Source organism: Oncorhynchus masou, chromosome 32 (assembly GCF_036934945.1).
Source record: "Oncorhynchus masou masou isolate Uvic2021 chromosome 32, UVic_Omas_1.1, whole genome shotgun sequence".
Lineage (NCBI taxonomy): Eukaryota > Metazoa > Chordata > Actinopteri > Salmoniformes > Salmonidae > Oncorhynchus > Oncorhynchus masou.
In genome coordinates, this window is record NC_088243.1 from 20971944 (window position 1) to 20994539 (window position 22596).

General features: G+C 48.0%; 1 protein-coding gene across 1 annotated transcript in view; it reads right to left on the reverse strand.

Moving 5' to 3' along the window:
• LOC135525698 (ral GTPase-activating protein subunit alpha-1-like) overlaps window positions 1-22596 on the reverse strand; it is a 118371-nt gene that overhangs the window by 74442 nt on the left and 21333 nt on the right. The window contains 16 exon segments of the mRNA XM_064953487.1: window positions 591-773; window positions 1207-1417; window positions 1599-1717; window positions 5951-7451; window positions 7453-7469; window positions 10111-10251; window positions 16224-16394; window positions 17348-17415; window positions 18338-18507; window positions 18914-19037; window positions 19904-20052; window positions 20207-20278; window positions 20502-20681; window positions 21016-21273; window positions 21593-21807; window positions 22086-22224. Of these exon segments, the coding sequence (XP_064809559.1) occupies window positions 591-773; window positions 1207-1417; window positions 1599-1717; window positions 5951-7451; window positions 7453-7469; window positions 10111-10251; window positions 16224-16394; window positions 17348-17415; window positions 18338-18507; window positions 18914-19037; window positions 19904-20052; window positions 20207-20278; window positions 20502-20681; window positions 21016-21273; window positions 21593-21807; window positions 22086-22224 (3718 nt within the window).

A 22596-nucleotide genomic window follows, 5' to 3' on the forward strand; every position in this document is an offset into this window, starting at 1 on the left:
TGTGTGTGTGTGTGTGTGTGTGTCTCTCTGACCTGTGATGGTGATGGCGTCTGCAGACAGGCCGTGCTGGCTCAGACTGCTGGTCTCTAAGTCTGTGTGTGTGTGTATGTGTGTGTGTGTGTGTGTGTCTCTCTCTGACCTGTGATGGTGATGGTGTCTGCAGACAGGCCTTGCTGGCTCAGACTGCTGGTCTCTAAGTCTGTGTGTGTGTGTGTGTGTGTGTGTGTGTCTCTCTCTGACCTGTGATGGTGATGGTGTCTGCAGACAGGCCTTGCTGGCTCAGACTGCTGGTCTCTAAGTCTGTGTGTGTGTGTGTGTGTGTGTGTGTGTGTGTGTGTGTGTGTGTGTGTGTGTGTGTGTGTGTGTGTGTGTGTGTGTGTGTGTGTGTGTGTGTGTGTGTGTGTGTCTCTCTCTGACCTGTGATGGTGATGGCGTCTGCAGACAGGCCTTGCTGGCTCAGACTGCTGGTCTCTAAGTCTGTGTGTGTGTGTGTGTGTGTGTGTGTGTGTGTGTGTGTGTGTGTGTGTGTGTGTGTGTGTGTGTGTGTGTGTGTGTGTGTGTGTGTGTGTGTGTGTGTGTCTCTCTCTGACCTGTGATGGTGATGGCGTCTGCAGACAGGCCGTGCTGGCTCAGACTGCTGGTCTCTGAATCTATGTGCAGGGTGGTGAGGCTGGACAGCTCCTGTTCCTCTGCAGTCTGGGGCAGCCCTCCAAGGCTAGTGTTATCCTGGTCCAAAGACCCCGCACCACAGCCATCTGGACCAAAGCTGAAATCTAACAGCATAGTGCCACCCAGTGGTCAGTACAAGTAGTAGTCCTCCAGCATGTCAAGAGCAATATACAATTACCGCCCACTCCGATCTACTCCCACTCCGATCCACTCCCACTCCCACTCCGATCCACTCCCACTCCCACTCCGATCCACTCCCACTCCAATCCACTCCCACTCCGATCCACTCCCACTCCGATCCACTCCCACGCCGATCCACTCCCACGCCGATCCACTCCCACGCCGATCCACTCCCACGCCGATCCACTCCCCTACTATGTTACTTAGTTACAGAACCAGGTTTTTTACACAACCAATATGCATGCAAAGCAAGCGTGAGCTAACTGATATAATCATGATTTATAACCTGTAATATCCTCAACAACACGAGTCACTGATTTAACGAGATGTGACGTCAGCTGTGGTGATGTCACTTACTTTCCAACTTGCAGTTGGCGTACTGGAAGGCGTTGAAGGAGTCTGATTGGCTGTCAGAGCTGATGACGTCGCTGCTGCTGGCGGGGGAGGTCCACTCAGAGGGCACACCGGGGTCGTCCACGGGTTGTGAGACGTTCTGACGGCACAGGAGCTCCGGCAGGTCTTTGGGGATCTCCAGACTACAGGGGCTACTGCCACGCCTCGTCATGCCCTACAGAGAGAGATAGAGAGGAGAAGTTAGTACTCTAATGTTTGGACTAAACACATAGAGAGCATGAGCTGAGAACATTCACTTATTAACTCAGCTCAGAAATTGTGTGTGTGCGTGTGTGTGCGTGTGTGTGCACGCGCGTGCATGAGAAATGAAAAAGAAAATGGAAAAGGTGACTTACAGAGGTGCCTCTCGCTCGCAGACGCTCTTGGATAAATTCGTCCATCAGGTCTCCAAAGTTTTGGTTGCCGTTATCACTGGGCACAGCAGGCATCGTCTGACAACGGTCCTCTTTGTTGCCTGTGTCCAGGCAGAGAGCAAAGGACACGTCACCCCACACACAGCTACAAGCATCTTCACATCTTTATCATACAGATCTCCTCAACACAATACAAGACAAAGGACATACACGTCACCCCACACACAGCTACAAGCATCTTCACATCTTTATCATACAGATCTCCTCAACACAATACAAGACAAAGGACATACACGTCACCCCACACACAGCTACAAGCATCTTCACATCTTTATCATACAGATCTCCTCAACACAATACAAGACAAAGGACATACACGTCACCCCACACACAGCTACAAGCATCTTCACATCTTTATCATACAGATCTCCTCAACACAATACAAGACAAAGGACATACACGTCACCCCACACACAGCTACAAGCATCTTCACATCTTTATCATACAGATCTCCTCAACACAATACAAGACCATTGGACTAAAACATTGAATGCATGTCATTCCTATAGGCAGTGGATAATGTTAAGTTCAGAAATGTATGCCTGTGTAAAAGTATCAGTCAATAAAGTAAGGTAACTGTGGTGTTGTATGTGCTGTTAAATAAAGATGAAGATTTAAGGTAACTGCTGCACAATTCTCAACGAAACAATCTTAAAGAAAATCCAACCAACACAACTGAGTACAACCAGTAAAGCGATGCAGGAGTTACTCACATGCATGCAGTCCGAGAGAGAGAGAGCGAGAGAGCGAGAGAACCTTGTCTTGTCTAAGCCATGAGTACAGCACATCACAGAACAGAGATTAGTCTAGCTATGTAAACTGCACTGTGGTTGGGTGAGGGGGCGGTCAGTTAGTCTAGCTATGTAAACTGCACTGTGGTTGGGTGAGGGAGCGGTCAGTTAGTCTAGCTATGTAAACTGCACTGTGGTTGGGTGAGGGAGCGGTCAGTTAGTCTAGCTATGTAAACTGCACTGTGGTTGGGTGAGGGAGCGGTCAGTTAGTCTAGCTATGTAAACTGCACTGTGGTTGGGTGAGGGGGCGGTCAGTTAGTCTAGCTATGTAAACTGCACTGTGGTTGGGTGAGGGAGCGGTCAGTCAGTTAGTCTAGCTATGTAAACTGCACTGTGGTTGGGTGAGGGAGCGGTCAGTTAGTCTAGCTATGTAAACTGCACTGTGGTTGGGTGAGGGGGCGGTCAGTTAGTCTAGCTATGTAAACTGCACTGTGGTTGGGTGAGGGAGCGGTCAGTCAGTTAGTCTAGCTATGTAAACTGCACTGTGGTTGGGTGAGGGAGCGGTCAGTTAGTCTAGCTATGTAAACTGCACTGTGGTTGGGTGAGGGAGCGGTCAGTCAGTCTAGCTATGTAAACTGCACTGTGGTTGGGTGAGGGGGCGGTCAGTTAGTCTAGCTATGTAAACTGCACTGTGGTTGGGTGAGGGAGCGGTCAGTCAGTCTAGCTATGTAAACTGCACTGTGGTTGGGTGAGGGAGCGGTCAGTCAGTTAGTCTAGCTATGTAAACTGCACTGTGGTTGGGTGAGGGGGCGGTCAGTTAGTCTAGCTATGTAAACTGCACTGTGGTTGGGTGAGGGAGCGGTCAGTCAGTCTAGCTATGTAAACTGCACTGTGGTTGGGTGAGGGAGCGGTCAGTCAGTTAGTCTAGCTATGTAAACTGCACTGTGGTTGGGTGAGGGAGCGGTCAGTCAGTCTAGCTATGTAAACTGCACTGTGGTTGGGTGAGGGAGCGGTCAGTCAGTTAGTCTAGCTATGTAAACTGCACTGTGGTTGGGTGAGGGGGCGGTCAGTTAGTCTAGCTATGTAAACTGCACTGTGGTTGGGTGAGGGAGCGGTCAGTCAGTTAGTCTAGCTATGTAAACTGCACTGTGGTTGGGTGAGGGAGCGGTCAGTCAGTCTAGCTATGTAAACTGCACTGTGGTTGGGTGAGGGAGCGGTCAGTCAGTTAGTCTAGCTATGTAAACTGCACTGTGGTTGGGTGAGGGAGAGGTCAGTTAGTCTAGCTATGTAAACTGCACTGTGGTTGGGTGAGACGGCGGTCAGTTAGTCTAGCTATGTAAACTGCACTGTGGTTGGGTGAGGGGGCGGTCAGTTAGTCTAGCTATGTAAACTGCACTGTGGTTGGGTGAGGGAGCGGTCAGTCAGTTAGTCTAGCTATGTAAACTGCACTGTGGTTGGGTGAGACGGCGGTCAGTTAGTCTAGCTATGTAAACTGCACTGTGGTTGGGTGAGGGAGCGGTCAGTCAGTTAGTCTAGCTATGTAAACTGCACGGTGGTTGGGTGAGGGAGCGGTCAGTCAGTTAGTCTAGCTATGTAAACTGCACTGTGGTTGGGTGAGACGGCGGTCAGTTAGTCTAGCTATGTAAACTGCACTGTGGTTGGGTGAGGGGGCGGTCAGTTAGTCTAGCTATGTAAACTGCACTGTGGTTGGGTGAGGGAGCGGTCAGTTAGTCTAGCTATGTAAACTGCACTGTGGTTGGGTGAGGGAGCGGTCAGTTAGTCTAGCTATGTAAACTGCACTGTGGTTGGGTGAGGGGGCGGTCAGTTAGTCTAGCTATGTAAACTGCACTGTGGTTGGGTGAGGGAGCGGTCAGTCAGTTAGTCTAGCTATGTAAACTGCACTGTGGTTGGGTGAGGGGGCGGTCAGTTAGTCTAGCTATGTGAACTGCACTGTGGTTGGGTGAGGGGGCGGTCAGTTAGTCTAGCTATGTAAACTGCACTGTGGTTGGGTGAGGGGGCGGTCAGTTAGTCTAGCTATGTAAACTGCACTGTGGTTGGGTGAGGGGGCGGTCAGTCAGTTAGTCTAGCTATGTAAACTGCACTGTGGTTGGGTGAGACGGCGGTCAGTTAGTCTAGCTATGTAAACTGCACTGTGGTTGGGTGAGGGAGCGGTCAGTCAGTTAGTCTAGCTATGTAAACTGCACTGTGGTTGGGTGAGGGGGCGGTCAGTTAGTCTAGCTATGTAAACTGCACTGTGGTTGGGTGAGGGGGCGGTCAGTCAGTCTAGCTATGTAAACTGCACTGTGGTTGGGTGAGGGAGCGGTCAGTCAGTTAGTCTAGCTATGCAAACTGCACTGTGGTTGGGTGAGGGAGCTGTCAGTCAGTCAGTCTAGCTATGTAAACTGCACTGTGGTTGGGCGAGGGAGCGGTCAGTCAGTCAGTCTAGCTATGTAAACTGAACTGTGGTTTGGTGAGGGGGCGGCCAGTCAGTGTGTTAACTGGGTAGCCAAGGGAAACTGAAAGATGAGGCAGCATACATATGAAGGCCATGATACATTAATTAACAGTTGCTGTATTCACTTAAATGTTGAACTGGATTGTCAAAGAAAAGCAGAGGGCAGAGTATGTTTCCATGCCATGACATTTTTCTGGATAGTTTGAACGTTCAACTGTGTTAAAGTTTTAAACTAGTGACCTGCCATTAAAAATGTGTGAATCTACTGCCCAAAGAAGCCACTACTGCATGTTCTGCTAACCCAAAGATTATGGCAAGCTGTGTCAACTGCCAATGATAAAATAGTATCGAGCTACGCCAGTGAAATTTAGTGGAAGAAAAAATAAGAGACATTGGGCTTTGTGGTGTCATTGAAGTGACTCAAGAAGGCCCAGCTCAATGTGTGGTGCTGAAATCCTATTCTACATCAAAAGGGTTATACTGCCCCCACCTGTTTGGAGGTATATTGACATGTTGTTATTAGAGCATCAGCTTAGTCTGGAGGACACAGATACTACACAGATATTTCCCAGTTTCATGTATACATGGAAGAAATGGACTTCATAGACCAGTATCATGCTACACTATGTGTTCTGTGTCAATTTATCAATGTAAATGAGTTAGATAGCCAGTTTTGGCCTGTAGATTTGCCCCCAGTGTGTGCAGTTAATGTGTTGTAAGGTGTTGAGTTGCTATGATAGAGAAGGCGGAGGTATGAGGCCGCATGCATCATTCAGGGAAGGAAGAGGAGGGGCAGAAGAGATTTAGTCCAAGAAGCTGTAGGAGGAGGAGGGGAGAGTCATCCCAGGAGGAGGGGCCTTTGGCCGGGCTTTGGTTCTTTTTTGGGATCATGTCTGCTACTTTAAAACAGGAAAGACAAAAAAAAGCTTCAATTCAATCCGCATTCAGCAAAAACAGTTAATAAAAAAAACTGAAAAAGATGGAGGAGATAGAACGGTGGTGCTTTGTGTTTTTGTTTCATTCTGTAGTTTTGTTTTCCATGTTGTGGTAGTGCCTTGGAGCACAGTGACGCTCCTCAAGTCTCTCACCTGGTGCTTTCTTTCCAAAATAGCCCAATACATGAGTGTACAGGTCCCTCAGGGGCGCCTCTGTGGCCACGCCGGGGGCTTTGCTTTGCCGCTGCGGGGACGCGGAGCCGGAGGCGTGGGCCTTGGGCTTGGAGAGAGCATGGACCACAGATTTATACACACCGCCCAACAGAGCCCCCTGCTGCTGCCGAGAAGGACTGAGCCCCGACTCCGCATCCTGGGACCTGGACCGGGTCCCACGAGGCCGAAGTGAGGAGCGCCCCAGACGGACACGTCCTGGCTCAGTCGCATGACCCCCCACTCCACTGGCCTCCTGTTCCGGCTGCTCCCCGCTTCCGCTCACCCCCTCCCCTCCTGACCTATCTTTACCCTTTGACCCCCCCAACCCTGCCCCTGTCCCAGCCCCTCCAGACCCCACCCCTCCTACAGAGTGGCTGCTGAAGTGGCTGAGGCGACGCAGCCTGGTCCTCCAGTGGGCCTCCTTGGAGTCTAGAGGGCTGTGGAACTGGACAGACTCTGTGGAGGGCCGGAAACTGACGTGTACCCCTCCCCCTGCCCCATGGCGCTTTTTGGGCCTACCCCGGACCAGCCTGGGCTTCAGGGAGTGGTGGAGGTTGAGGGAGAAGGACTGCTGCTGGGGCTGAGGGGCCTCTTGGCCTGAACCTCCTGTTTCATTATTATACTCACACTCTGTGGCGTCTTGCCTGACCAAGTAGGGCTCTTCCCTATTCTCTGTTCCCCGAGTAGTTACATGCTGGTCAAGACGAGAGCTCGCCCTGCTGATCAGCTCCCAGTCATCACTCTGTTCCAAACACTCATAGATGCTCTTCTCAGCAGGCTGCTGCTCTGCCTCTGTACTGCTCTCTTCTGCTGAGTTTAAGATGCTATGCTGCCTTACCTGGACCTGTCTCCTGACCTGCTGTGATCCTGACTGTATCATCACAGTGCGACCCTCCACAGCGTCACTAGGGCCACCCCTATCCCCCCCTCCACCTCCCCCCTCCAGGCTTATGTGCATCAGGTACTCCCTGAGAGAGCTAAGCAGGTCCTCCTCCCCCTCCTCATCTCTCTCAGAGGACTGGGTGAGGTTGGAGGAGAAGGAGGCTCCACCACATGTCCAGTCAGGGGCAGGGGGGTGGGGGCCTATCATCTGCCACAGGTAGTCATAGATGCTATCCCCCACTTCCAGAGAGGCCACCCTGCTACCTGGGGCTGTGTGGGGGTTGGGGGGGTGCAGAGAGTGGCTCCGGGAGGAGCAAGGGGGGTGGTGGGGGGCAAAGACAGCGGTGATGGTGGAGTGAGAGGGGGGACTGTCGGGGACAGGAAGTGCACCTTTGACCCTCTCAGCGATGAAGGGCTCCATGATGTCAGAAGCACTGCTGCTGCGGGGGAGCGGAGGCCCCTGGGGTTCCAGGTCACTGGATGCTGAGAACACCTCAGAGGCCGGGGTATTCTCGCTCTGGGAGCAGTGGCGGATCCTGGGTGCCCGAGAGGCCATGACCATGGGGGTCCTCCATATCTGGACAAAGGGGATACACAGGGCACAGCTCACTGGAGAGGGGTCCTACCAACTCTACGTGCATGAAAACACAGCGAAGGGAATGGATCAGTAACATACACCACACCGTGGTGCAGCAATATGATCATATATAGACATATATTTTCCACATTTTGTTAATTTATAGCCTCATTCTAAAATGGATTAAATAGTTGTTGTTTTTTCATCAATCCAGACACAACACCCCATAATGACAAAGCAAAAACCGGTTTAGAAATTTTAGCAAATGTATTAAAAAAACAGAAATACCTTATTTACATACAGTACCAGGCAAAATTTTGTCCACACCTACTTATTCAAGGAATTTTCTTTATTTTGACTATTTTCTACATTGTAGAATATTAGCGAAGGCATCAGAACTATGAAATAACACATATGGAATAATTTGATTCTTCAAAGTAACCACCCTTTGCCTTGATGATAGATTTGCACACTCTTGGCATTATCTCAACCAAACCAAACTTGTCTCCAAACTTTTGACTGGTACTGTAAGTATTCAGACCCTTTGCTGTAAGACTCAAAATTGAGGTTAGGTGCATCCTGTTTCCATTGAACATCCTTGAGATATTTCTACAACTTGTTTGGAGTCCATCTGTGGTAAATTCAGTTGATGGGACACGATTTGGAAAGGCACACACCTGTCTATATAAAGGTCCCACAGTCGACAGTGCATGTCAGTGCACAGACGAAGGCATGAGGTTGAAGTCTGTAGAGCTCAGAGACAGGATTGTTGTGATGCACAGATCTGGAAAGGGTACCCCAAAAAAATTCTGCAGCATTTAAGGTTCCCAAGAATACAGTAGCCTCTTAAATTTGGAACGACCAAGACTCTTCCTAGAGCTGGCCGCCCAGCAAAACTGAACCATCTGGGGAGAAGGGCCTTGGTTAGGGAGGTGACCAAGAACCCAATGGTCACTCTGACAGAGCACCAGAATTCCTCTGTGGAGATGGGAGAACCTTCCAGAAGGACAACCATCTCTGCAGCACTCTACCGATCAGGCCTTTATGGTAGAGTGGCCAGACGGAAGCCATTCCTCAGTAAAAGTCATGACAGCCCGCTTGGAGTACGCGAGCAAGGTGACCTACAAACCTGACTCAGTTAGACCAGAGGAATGGGCCAAAATTCACCCACTTATTGTGGGAAGCTTGTGGAAGGCTACCCAAAATGTTATACCCAAGTTAAACAATTTAAAGGCAATGCTACCAAATACTAATTGAGTGTATGTAAAGTTCTGACCCACTGGGAATGTGATGAAAGAAAGAAATGCTGAAATGAATCATTCGCTCTACTATTATTCTATTATTTCACATTCACATTCTTAAAATAAAGTGGTGATCTTAACTGACCTAAGACAGGGCGTTTTTAATAGGATTAAATGTCAGGAATTGTGAAAAACTGGGTTTAAATGTATTTGGCTAAGGTGTATGTAAACTTCCGACTTAAACTGTTCTCACTCACCCCTTTAGATTTGTGTGTATTAGGTAGTTGTGTGGGGAATTGTTCGATTACTTGTTAGATATTACTGCACTGTCGGAATTAGAAGCACAAGCATTTCGCTACACTCACTTTAACATGTGCTAACCATGTGTATGTGACCAATAAAATTTGAAAGGTTCACCTTCCAACAGGACAATGACCCTAAAAGCACACAGTGAAGACAACACAGGAGTGGCTTCGGGGCAGACTCTATCTGTTTAAAATGTTTAATATATTTGCAAAAATCCCTAAAAACCTGTTTTCGATTCGTCATCTATGGGGTATTGTGTGTAGATTGATGAGGAAAAAAATCTGTTTAATCAATTTCAGAATAAGGCTGTGTAACGTTAAAATAATGTGAAAAAGGGGAAGGAGTCTGAATACTTTCCCAAAGCATTGTGCATCTGTGTAAAGGATGAAATGATCAGGTGGTTGAATTTAGTCAGCCCAATAGGCAGGTTTGTATTAATGGTTTCATTTCACCCAAGAGCACCAACCAAGTCCATGCAATAACATGTTGTTTTCTTATGTATGTATGTTCTCATATACAACAACAATGGCAGACAAAACATGGCAAAAACTGCATTCATTTTCATGGTGAATGGAATATTTAAGCTGCATCCAATCATATCCATATCATTAAAGCCAAAACAGCTGCAGTAGAGGAAACAGACTAACTACAATACATCAATAACAACAAATGAGAATTCATCCCCAAAAAAATCATTTAAAAAATGGGTTGACAATATGTCATATTTTAGCAGAAGCCATAAAATCATACATTTATAGGGACTAGGTGTGCACACCAAACCGCATGCAGGGGAAACTGTTTGGATCTGAGAAGGATATTAAATAGTGATTCAGAAACAACAACAGCCTAAAAACACAACACACCCCCAGAGTCTAGGCCTGAGAGAAATATCCTCAAACAAGAGCTCACAAACACACCAAGACAAGCAGGCTGTGTGGAATCACAAGCAAAGGCAAGCATAGAAACAACATGCAAAGACAGACAAGAACATACAGATAGTGAGTGAAGAAGTGAAGTGAGTGGTGGGGGGGGTACAGATAGACACACAGGTACAGATAGAGGTACAGGTACAGGCGTAGAGTAGTGGGCTCTACCTGCCAGCTCGTCAGCTAGAGAGGTGAGGACAGACTCAGACAGGAGAGGGTGGAGAGGATGGATCAGGACAGGGGCACTTTTAGCGCTGCGGATAAAGGCTTGGGACAGGAAGCTGTCGCCCGTAGAGCAGCTACGCAGGGCTGAGGGACGGACAGACGCAACACAGAGAGGAGAGAGAAGGGAGGAGGAGGAGAGAAAGGAGGGAGGGGAGGTGAGAAAGTGAAAGGAGAAAGTGATGACTGTGAGCGTAAGGCAGAGAGCAGTGACCTTCAGAGAGGAGAACTAGGAAAAGGCAAAGCTGCTGTCTGTCTGTCTGTACCTCAGGAGCCAGGTCACAGAGCCCTCCGTGTGACTGTAGGTTACAACTGTAACCCCGGTTCTCTGATCGTATGAGTGAAGTATTTCACTATGGGACACGCACCCATCGTATTCGGCAGAGGCCTTATTACAGTCGTCGAGACGTGTGCGTCGGGGAAGGGTGTCCCTCCTACCCTATAAAGGACCCGACGCCTGCGTCTCTGAGTCATTCAAGAATAACCCACACATCTTCCTCGCTCATGCAAGGAGGGGATGGTCTGGTGAAATACCTCACTCATACTATCCGAGAACCGGGGTTACAGTCGTAACCTGTAGTTCTCTTTCAAGTGTTCGTTTCGGTATTTCACTATGGGATATACTGAGTACCGTATTGCCAGACAAGCTTATCCTGACGATCGACTGCCCTGTGCTATATATCCCACAAATGGACCTTACCCGCAGAAGATCCTACACGTAAAACAGTATGCACCAGGGTTGGTGCAGTGACATCAAGCCCAACTCGCTGCTGAGCAAATATCTCGGACAGATATGCCCCTAAATAAAGCCCAGGGCGTAGCCATTCCTCTAGTGGAATGAGCCCGTAGACCAGCAGGAGACTGAAGACCCTTACTTGTGCAGGCCAAAGCAATAGCCCCCACTATCCAGAGGGAGAGGCATTGTTTAGTGAGCGCTTTACCTGTGAGGTTTCACGCAGGAAACAAACCAATGATCACATTTCCTAAATCCCTCCTGTCCATGTAAATGCGCAGAGCACATACTGGACACAACATATGCAATCGTTGATGCCACAATGATACCCTATTGTTACCAGGTGCAAATTGCACACATGACGAGTGCACGGAGAATGCGCGAATGTCACTTACACGCTTTGCAGGAGTCAGTAGTCGTAATAGCGCAGTCTTAAATGAAAGAATCTTCAGGTCCACCTGATCCAGTGGCTCAAAAGGCTGTTGACGTAGAGCATCCAAAACAACTGATGAATCCCATGACGGGGCCAGCAGTTTGGACACCAGACACAAGCGACATGCACCCTTTATAAAACGGGTGACAAGGGGGTCACCCTCCTGACAAGCCAAAATAGCTGCCAGATATACTTTAATAGTAGAAAAAGCCTTTCCTTTTTCTACTAATTCCTGTAGAAACGGCAGGATTACCGGGACAGAGCACTGGAACGACACTGTCTGTATTTTAGAGCACCATTCCTAAAACACCTGCCATTTATAATTATAAAGGGACTAAAATGGATGCGGCTCTAGCACTCATAGTGGAAATTACAATGTGGCGCTATTAGTATGAGCGATAGCCCCATCTATCGCACCCTGGCCAGGGTGGGGGAAATCAGGATCAGAGGGATTATGCATACAGGAGGACGCGTGACCAAACGTGTGCCAACGAGTCCACTCCCATCGGTGAGAGGGTTCCTCACGGAAAATAACAGTGGACACTGAGTACTCTCCATTGATGCATAAAGATCCACTGCTGGCATGCCGAAGTACATCAAAACCTGATTGGCTACCTCTGGGTGGAGCTTCCCCTCTCTGTATAGAGGGTTCCCCCTGCCAAGTAAATCTGCCCCCAGTTTTAGTACTCCTGGTACATGAGTAGCTCTCAGTGACTGGAGATGCACACTGCTCCACATAATCAGTATGTGTACCGTGTGTGTAAGTGAGGGGATAGCAGTCCCCCTTGTCTGTTTATGTACTCCACAACAGTGTTATTGTCTGTTCTGACTAGAACATGACGCACCTCCAGAAACGGGAGGAACAACTTTAATGCTAAGGACACTGTAAAGAGCTCCAGGCAGTTTATGTGAGTAGAACGGAGATGGGGTCCCCACACCCCGTTGACTGTTCTGCCCTCATGAGTCGCACCCCAACCCGAGAGAGATGAGTGCGTCGTGACTACTTTTCTGGATAAAATAGTGCCCATCTGGGCACCCTGTGACAGACACAGCGTGTCTCCCCAGGAGTGCAGTGCTACCATGCAGTCTATTGAGATCTGTACATGGTGATGTTTGTGACGTATTGGGCTCAGACCCAGAGAAGAGACCCAGCGTTGAAACCCTCTCATATTCAAACGTCCTAATGGAATGACTGCTAAAGTCTAGTGGCCTCAGGCATGTTTCGAATGAGACCAGGTTCCCTCTGCGAAACAGTGCTCGGCCATCTTGGAATGTTCTTATATGTTCCATAAAAAGGCGAGCTTTGAACGATACCGAATCCAGGATTAAACCTAGGAAAGAGATTGTCTGCATGGGAATCAGAACACTCTTTACTGTGTTTATTCTGAAACCTAGAAGTGTCAGGTGTTCCTATAATAGCTGACTGTGTTCTAAGACCTCATCTTCGATTGCGCGCACAGCAGCCAATCGTCTATGTATGTCATCAGCTGAATGCCCTTCTCTCTGAGTGGGGCTATAGCTGCCTTGGTACACTTCGTAAAGACAGGAGGTGACACAAGAGTGGCTGAAAGGGAGCACCAAAAATTTGTAGATCACGCACTGAAAAGCAAATCTGAGAAATGTCCTGTGTGGGGAGTATATTGAGATGTGAAAGTAAGCGTCCTTCAGGTCGACGGATATGAACCAATCGCCTGGGCGCACAGAACGTAGCAGAGCAGTGTGTGTCAACAATCTGAAAGTGTACTTTCACATGTGTCTGTTCAGAGCACGTAGATCTAAGATCGGGCGTAGGCTGCCCCCCTTTTTTGGAACCAGGAAATTTCGAGTAAAAACCGCAGTGGCTTTGCTCGGGAAGAACAATTCTTATTGTCCTTTTTCCTAATAGCGATGTGATTTCCTCTCGGAGTACATGCGCTGATTCCACCTGAGCCTGAGTGCATATGATTCCCTTGAATCTAGGCAGGGTGACAGAGAATTGTAGTCTGTATCCCCTGTCTATTGTGCCCTGTACCCAGTTTGACACTGTTCATGCCCGCCAATTCGCTCTCTGCTCCGAGAGAAGGCTGACCCGGGCTTTCCCCCATAGATGCCCCTCTGGGGGGAGGGTGTATGACAGGCCGTGACGCACTACGCGCGTCCAGCTGGCTCGTAGCGGGAGAACACGCTCATGAGAAACATGTCTGACTGCTCCCTTGGCCTGTAGCCTGGTTGCGCTAGTGTTAACATTTTTTATGTGAACTGACATTGGGGAGTGTTTGAGACAAGAGGGGAGCTTTGCGGAAGCATCCATCTGAACATGGTCCCTTCTCCTCTTTGGGCTGTACTCTGTCACCACCAACTTGGACCAGGTACGCCAGAAGAACACTGAGGTGCCTGGGAACTTGCACCCTGGAACAGGCTCGGGATTGGAAGAGGGGATAGAACTGGGCTTGCACTTTTTTCCCCTTACCCCCTGGGTGGGGTTAGGAGCAGGCTGGCCCCTTGGTGCCATGGGAGGGAAGGAGGGCTTCTTAAACCAGGTGCCCTTAGAATCCAAGGTTCCCTGCTGCCCTGGGTTTGCAGCCTGGGGATCTTAAAGGTTGAGGGTGGTCGACCTGCTGCAGCCTGGGCGAAGGTGCAGAGAAGCACAGGGTAGGCCCTGGGCTGTGTATTCCTGGGCAGACAGCTTCACCCTCCCTCTTTTTCTCCTCACACCATTTCTGCATCATCTCAACAGTGGGACCGAAAAGGCTTTTAGGGTCTACTGGAGCATCTAGAATCTTCAGCTTCTCACTGTCAGACCCCGTGGATAGGTTAAGCCATCCAGATCTCTCCTGGGATATCATGAGTCCCATGGCTCTCCCTGACACCCGGAGAGCGGCAGTGAGCAGACGCAGGTTGAGGTCTGTGGTAATACAGATCTCATTCCATAGACCAGGCTCTGGTTTGACCTCTAGCTCCTCCTGTAGCTCTGCTTGGTATGCCGAGAGCATGGAGGTGGTGCTGAGAGCCCTCACCGCTGTGGCAACCGACCTCTAGTTTTTCTCTGTCACAGAGGACTGGAAGGACTTGTACTTGGTTGGTAAGGTGGGGAGAGTCGAGGTCATGGATGACTTCTGGCTGGGGTGTAGATGGGAAGCCACCAGGGGTTCGATGGGGCATGTGGGCCAGCCCAATATCCCTGTCATGTCAAAGCAGTCCAACATTGACCCACCATGGACAGGGTTCTTGGAGGAGAAAGGTGTACTCCGGGTATGGGTAACCTCCTCCAGACTGGTAGTAATTGCCTGGCTGCCCGTTTAGCTTTGGTTAGCCTCTTACCCTTGTAGCGGGATGTGGTGGTCTCTGCTACTGCATTGGGCCAGGGAATCACCAGTTTATTCACAGCGCATTTGCACACGTCCTGCAGGGCCACACCGAGAGCTGGTGTGGATTATGCCCCCCCTTCGTGTTTTGTTCCTGATTCCCCGGCAGAAAGCTTGGTGGGCTGGCATGAGGGGATGAAGGAATCTTTGTCTCCAACAGATGATTCTGAAAGGAGACTGTATGAAAATCCTGTGGAGTCGTTGTCGTCTCAGATCAGGAAGCCCGGCGGGGGGGGGTGGGGTCCTCCAGCAGCAGTGCTATGGCGTCGAGCTGGTCGCCCCAGCTAGCGCTAGCCGTTGCGCTACGATCTCCCGTGGGGATATCCATCACCTCCAGTGCGCCGGTCTCCATGTTAGGATCCTGTTGACTCAGGCTAGCTTGGCGTGCTAGCCTGCGATGGAGGCTCTTTACAGTGAAGAAGGCACAGTGTGGACAGGAGCCAAGGGAGGCTAATGCTTCCTGGGCATGTTGCAGCCCAAGGCAAGTGGAGCACACCGAGTGGTTGTCCTTGGCCGATATCTTATTTCCACAGGAGCAGATTCGTGCTGGGAGCTTCTTCTTGTTTGAGGTGGGAGATGCCTTTGTTGCATAGCTTGGATGCTATGTTTTTAGTTGCCAGAAAAAAATTACATGGTATGTTAGGCCGATAGCTAGCGATTAGAGTGGGTTATCTCCAAAGGTTGCCCTCAGTGTGATGGCCAGGTACTGTTTCCGAAAGGAAAGGTTTGAAAAGATAGCTTGATGTAGCTAGTAAACTTTTCTTGCCGAAGTAAAAAAAAAAAAGCTAGCTAGCGTGGTGGCTAGTTTACCGACGACTAATCACTGTTCAGATACAGCTAACTTGGTTGTGAACGAGTTAGCTGTGTCACAGCTGTACCTGTTACTCACTCAAATAATTTCCCTCAGCTATGGTGAAGGGAATCCCAAGAAAAGCACCCGGTGAGCGAGTTGTAAGCTCACGTCTGTGAACAGTTTAGCTATTTCTGGAAAATGCAGTCGTGTCGAAGTAAGCTTTCTGATGAAAAGTGAGAAGAGGTGTTACAATGACTCAGAAACACTGCGTCAGGGTCCTTTATAAGGTAGGAAGGACACCCTTAACCGACGCACACGTCTCGATGTCCAGCCAATCATGGCTGGCGTAGTGTAATAAGGCTTCTGATGAATATGCTGGGGGCGTATCCCATAGTGAAATACCGAAACGAATACTTGAAAGAGAACCCACACAACCCTTATGCTCAGTTGAAACCTTCTTCACTGGAGGACTCCCACACAGTACTGATTTCCTATTTCATTGATTATGTATAAATGGCTAAAATTATTTAATGACAGTTAACAGCAGTATAGCAACATTATAGAAGCATTGACCATTACATCAAAATCTTACTCAAATGTGCCACGTACATAGATCTACTGAAACCATCGCATAAAGCATTTTAAATCATCCATGAAAATATATCTTAAACGCCTTGCCATAAGGTTAAGACAACCACCCTTCCCATATGTAGACATGTAGTTTCCTCTGATAAATATGATGGCTGTGACACTAACCCACAGTCTTCTGGCGCATGATGTTCCTGGCCTTCTCCATACCCGGGGAGCCAGCGGTGGTGGCACTGCGCTGCCTCATGGCTGCTGCTTGACCGCTCCCAGGCTGGTCCCTGCTCCAGCCCTTAGAGAACGAATGGCCCACAGCCGTCTTCTGGCCCTCGTGAGCGCCCCCTAGTGACCAACACAGAGAGGGAAAGATTGGGTACAGTTTGGAACGTCTCTGTGGTGTTAAAAAATAGAAAGGGAGTGAGTGAGTGAGTGAGTGAGTGAGTGAGTGAGTGAGTGAGTGAGTGAGTGAGCAGTGGTGTAGTGGTCCAATTGCACAGGCACCTAGCACTGTTGTTTGGTTAGCAGTGTTTCTGTAGCACATGAATTGGAGTTGGAAAATAAATGGCTACTGGATTGATGCAATAAAATAAGGTTTTGGGAAAGCGTTTCCATCTATCAGAAGATGGTTGGGCCTATCATTATCATTGCTATATTTTTTATATTTCTTAATTGTTTTAAACATGGACATTTTACTTCATATGAGGAATGTCTTACCTTACTTTAAAGTAGCCTATAGCCAAAATCCCACCATAGAAACATGGAGGCAATTATTTGTATATAGCCTTAGTCATATGCTTTCTCCTGTTCTGTTGGCTTTCCTTCAACTTTCTTCCATTGTCAAGCAGCCAAAAGCATTATCTTAGTAAAATTAGCAAACCATGATGGTTGTTGCATATTTAAATCCCCTCTATTTTTAAATTTCGAACGGATATTTCCATCTCTGTCCATGAAACCGCTCGTATGTGTGGTGCACATTTTAGAACGCCGGTCTCCTGCAAATTGCAATTTGGTAGTCACGTGAAGGCCAACAACCATCGGTACATTGCTGCGCCTAAATGTGAAGAACTAATAGTTAATCAAAATTCTAAGCTAAACATTCTGATCTGTTCCATCAGCCTTATTAATTGAAATGGCATATTCCTCCACTACACCACTTTGGTACCTACCAGTGGGTATTAAGAAGGGAGTACATGCAATGCCCACAAAAAAAAACAAGTGGTTATACGGTGTATACCTGCCTATACCCTCCAGTACACTGCTGAGAGAGTGAGAGAGAGAGGAAGCAGTGTGTGTACCTTTTCCCTTGTGCTTCTTCTGTTTCTGTTCGCTCAGCTTGTCCAGGGGCAGCTCGTTGAGGTCCAGACTGTACAGGTTTGGAACAAAATTTACAAAAGGGCCATCCCTCACTTAGATTCCATTACAAATTGAACCTCTGTTTAAAATTACTGTAAAACTTCAAATTAAAACACAGTCTCAAATAGCCGCCGGTCCCTTTTAATAGGCAGGCAACGGCACACATTTCGGCAAATAAATGCCTGTCTCAAATAAACGTCGGGTCAAAATTAATTGTTTACGGGGTTATCATGAATTACCATCAATTGTTTACGAGGTTTAATGTTTGATTTATTCATTAAATAAATAAACATTAAATAATTCAGTTATGACTTGAAAAAAGCAATCATCTGTTTTTATTGGCAGTAAGAAACTGATAGCCACTAGATAACTGGCAAGCACAAAAACAGTCAACAACTTCAGCTTGTTTATGGAAAAAAAGTTCTGTATTTCAATGTTGCAACTTGCTGAAAACTGTGCACAATGTTCATTTCATCTCAAATAGGCATCACATAGACCCCTAGAAATCATCCTATCGCCCTCTATTGGCGAATGTAAGAACTGCCGAAAATGCACAGTCATTATTCTGTCAAGGATCTTTAAAAAATATACATAATAGAGGCATACTAAGACAAAATAAACTTGACAACGTGTAACAGATACATTAGTGCAGGAAATAATATAATAAATTGATTAAAATGCTGGACGCGAATTCTGGAATTAAACAATTAACTATGAAAATTAACAAAAGCTGTGTGCATTAAGGAAAAAGACTCCTGGCTCGAATAGAAGCCTGGCTCTAATAAGCGCCTGTTGTGTTCAGGGATTTAATCAAATATTTGCCCAGGCTATTAATTTAAGTTTTACTGTATTTTCTTTACATGTCTTAACAAAATACTTGGACTTGTGCTTTCTACAATATGTGTGTTTAGAACGTTCTCTCCTGTCGTTACCTGTACAGGTTGCGGGCCAGAACTTTGGTGAGCGTCTCCATGGTGAGGGACCACTCTGTGACCAACTCCTCCCAGCAGGTGAGCGAGGACAGCACGGCCAGCAGGTCGTCCCACAGCTCCCTGGAGATGTACACGTTCAGGTTCCCTTTGATCCAGGCCACTATCAAGGTCTACCAGAGAAGGAGGAGAGTCAGAGACCGACAGAGTAGCATGACAAGTAGAAACAACCCTTAGACACATCCCTTAGTTAGGTCTCATGCAGAGGAAGGTTATGGAGGCACCATGGCTCTCTCAAAAGTCTTTGCTTCGATTCCTTGTGTCCTCTCCCAAACTTATTTTCAAAATTTCAGTGGGAAGCGAGGGGACGATTCAAGGAGAGGACATGAGGAATCAAGAAAATACTATTAAGAAAAAGCCCTTGCGGTTAGTCACAGTAGGTGTCCCAAATGGCATCCTCTTCCCTATATAGTACAGCGCTTTTAACTCATGGGCCAGGTCAAAAGCAGTGCATTATGTAGGGAACAGGGTGCCGGTTGGGACACAACAACTGTATGTTGTGAGTACTATGCTGGGTACCTGAAAGATGGCCCCGGCGAGCCTCCCAGAGAGAGTGATGTTCTTCTTGCCATGGGGCATGATGGAGGGAGGTCTCCTCATCACACACTCAGTCACCCTCAACAGCACCAGCAAGATCTGCTCCCTGCAGACACATAGACAGACACCAGAAGAGTAGCGGTCACATAGGAACTTTCCACTCTTTGTGTAACATGAGGGATCCTACCCCTCCACCTTGGCCCTAACCTAACATACTAGGCATAACATAAAAGCCTGAGCAGGGTCTCTGCATCCAGTGTTCAGGGGGAAAGGAAGCTAGGTTGAAGATACTGTATCCCTGAAAATCGTATGTCGACACCCCATCAAATAAGTGGATTCGGTTAGTTCAGTCACACCGTTGCTGACAGGTATATAAAATCTTGCACACAGCCATGCTATCTCCAAAGACAAACATTGGCAGTAGAACAGCCTTACTGAAGAGCTCAGTGACTTTCAACGTGGCTATGATGTGTATGAAGTCCATACAGAAATGGTTTGTCGAGATGGGTGTGGAAGAACTTGACTGGCCTGCACAGAGCCCTGACCTCAACCCCATCAAACACCTTCGGGAGGAATTGGAATGCCGACTGCGAGCCTGGCCTAATCGCTAAACATCAGTACCCAACCTCACTAATGCTCTTGTGGCTGAATGGAAGCAAGTCCCCACAGCAATGCTCCAACATCTAGTGGAAAGCCTTCCCAGAAGAGTGGAGGCTGTTATAGCAGCAAATGGGGGACCAACTCAATATTATTGCTCATGATTTTGGAATGAGGTGTTCAACGAGCAGGTGTCCACATACTTTTGGTCATATAGATTACATAACCAGACTCTTCAGATCTACAAATATAGAAGGGTTAGGGCTAATGGGAGTGGTGGGTAGCAAATTGGGTCTGGCCATAAATGTATGCTATGTTTTCCCATTAGAACCAATACGCTGCTCAGTGTTAGCGTGTAGTGTTGTGGTGCTGTACCATGTCTTCTGGTCCATGGTTTCATGCATGACCAGGCTGCGGTAGATGTTGAGGACTCTCTTGCACATGTCAACATGTTCCTCCAGCAACACCTTGAGCTCGTTGGCTGGCTCCAGCAGAAACACGTTGGCAGAGTTGGTGACAAACACCTAGGGTGAAAGAGAGCGAGGGGTAGATGATGGTGGTGAAGAAAGGCATGGAACTGGACAGTATCGGATGGAAGTTAGTGATCATTCCAGAATAAGACTTTATGTGGTTGCCGATTTATCATAATGTGTGTATGTGTTGGGCAATAGAAAATACCTGTAGAGTGGGCTGAACACCGGCATGCACACTGTACTCCAGCAGCTCTTTCTCAGACACTTTATTCACCCCCTGAGGACACAGAAAGACATACACAAGAAGTGTTAGACTGAGAGACCATGAAGACAGGCGCCATCATGTGTACTTACTTGTCTTTGTTGAGGGTTGTGTTCATTAGACACCAAATGTAAGAAAACGGGCTGAAACAAGGAGTCCTTTTCCATTGCAAAATGTATTCCTTAGTGGACCCTGGTGCTTCCATCCATCCTCTCCCACACAAAGCCCCAGCTCTCACCTCCTTCTCAGTGTCCTTCTGGGGTACAGGCTCTAGGTTGATCCCTCCAACCGTGGTAAAGAACCTCTCTTCCTCCGGCTCCCTCATAAACACAGGCTTGTCCTCCTGGGCGAACCATTCCTGGTACACCCGCACCACCTTCCTCATGGCTGCAGCCTCACACATCGGCAACAGGAAGGCCTGAGAAAAGAGGACAACACATCAATGTCACTGTGGATTCAAATGGAGCAGACTTGTTTATCTTCTCTGCTCTCTTTGGGGCATACAGCCACACAATACCAGACTTTTGCAGGGGTATTCAGACTTTGACAGGGGTATTCAGACTTTGACAGGGGTATTCAGACTTTGACAGGGGTATTCAGACTTTGACAGGGGTATTCAGACTTTGACAGGGTTATTCAGAACATAGTAGTAGTAATAATAGAACGTTATTGTTCCAAGAAAGGAAACGTATTTATCACAACAAGAACCAGCAATACACAATGTACTGTGCGTTTGAGTATGTGTGCTGTACCTGTCTGAAGACCTCGGTGATGAAGTTGACGTTAGTCCTGGAGGAACAGAGGACTCGTCTCACCACCTCCTTGTCAGTAAGGTGCTCCTCGTCCATACTACACAGGCTGGAGGAGCTGGGCTCCCTCTCTGTCAGGGTGGAGGTGTTGGAGTGGGACTGCTCCTGCTCACACCCAATCGCTCTGTCCAGGCTGTCTGCCCTGGGGCCCAGGTCCTCCCCCAGGCCATGTCCCCGCGCTGCCAGCCCTGCTGCTGCCCTCTGGAACACAACCAGAGAAACACAACCACCATTAATGCTTCCATCAAGACTGGAAATGTATGTAACACAATACATTAGTTGGAGGTTTACTAGTATATCCCACAGACAGAGAAATATCACAACTCAAAAGCTGTCCCAGAGGCTTTGTTTAATGTAAAAGATAGTTATGCTAACCCTGCATACTTCTGCCCTTCAGATGTGCTGCCTGCATGGCCAACCTGGATGTTTTTTGCACGCTCTCTCTATGATTCCTAGATATAATATATACATTGTGCTAACTCAGGCAAACTCTCCCCTCGGGGGTGTATACGGTGATTACCTGGATGTTCTTTGGAACGCTCTCCCTCTCTCCATCCACCCCGGGGATGTGTGTTCCAGTGTTGGAGCGTGGCTCCAGCCAGAAGGACACCAGCCAGCGGATGAAGATGACCCGGGCGTTGAGGAGGCTCTCCTTGGTACAGTACACTGCCTCGTTGGTCTCTGGGTCTTTCTTCACCACACTGTAGTAAGGCTTTGGTCTCATCGAAGGAACCTCTGGAGGGGGGACAGACGGAGAGGTTGAATAGAGAATACAGATGTATCACTATTCCCCTCTTCACACCATTGTGTTGACCCAACTCATACTGTGCTGGCTCTGATGTAGAACCATGCCAGCTCAGCTCGGCTCAGTAGTACCAAAAGGGTATCAATGTACTTCTATGAACACTGCACCACTATAGTAAAATGCAAAGCTAAGAATCAGCTTTAGAATGTATATAAACAAAGACCTATCTGTTTCTTTAGCTCATACTAATTCAAATTTGTCTCCTCACCCAGTATGGGATGGTACAAACTGGTCTCCTTGGAGAAGTTGGGGAATATGTGCGGCAGGTAATATTTCTTGAAGTTTCCAAACAGGAATGCAAAGCCCTTCTCGTGGTTGTCTTTACACTTCCACTCCAGACTTTTGGCCTGCAGGGGGAAAGACAACAAGAGACTACTGTTAACAAAGAGCATTACAGAAACAGGACCAGAGACAGGGAGTGAGAGGAGGCACTGTCTGCGGCAGGGAGAGAGAGAGAGCAGCCGTTAACTCAGTGTGTTTGTGTGTGAGCATACAGTACACTGCAGCAAAAGCATGCTGATGCAACACAGCGTTAATAATGAGTTTGAGCTATACATATGAGCTATGGTGTTGATCCCGTTTAATTTTTAACTGAGTTCATTGTGGGTGACTTAACATGATGTAAGGAAGTTTTCAGGGGGTTACGGTCATTTGCACTTCTCAGCATGCAGACAGATGTCCATCTCAAAGGGCTTGCTGGTAGGTAGTAGGTAATGCAT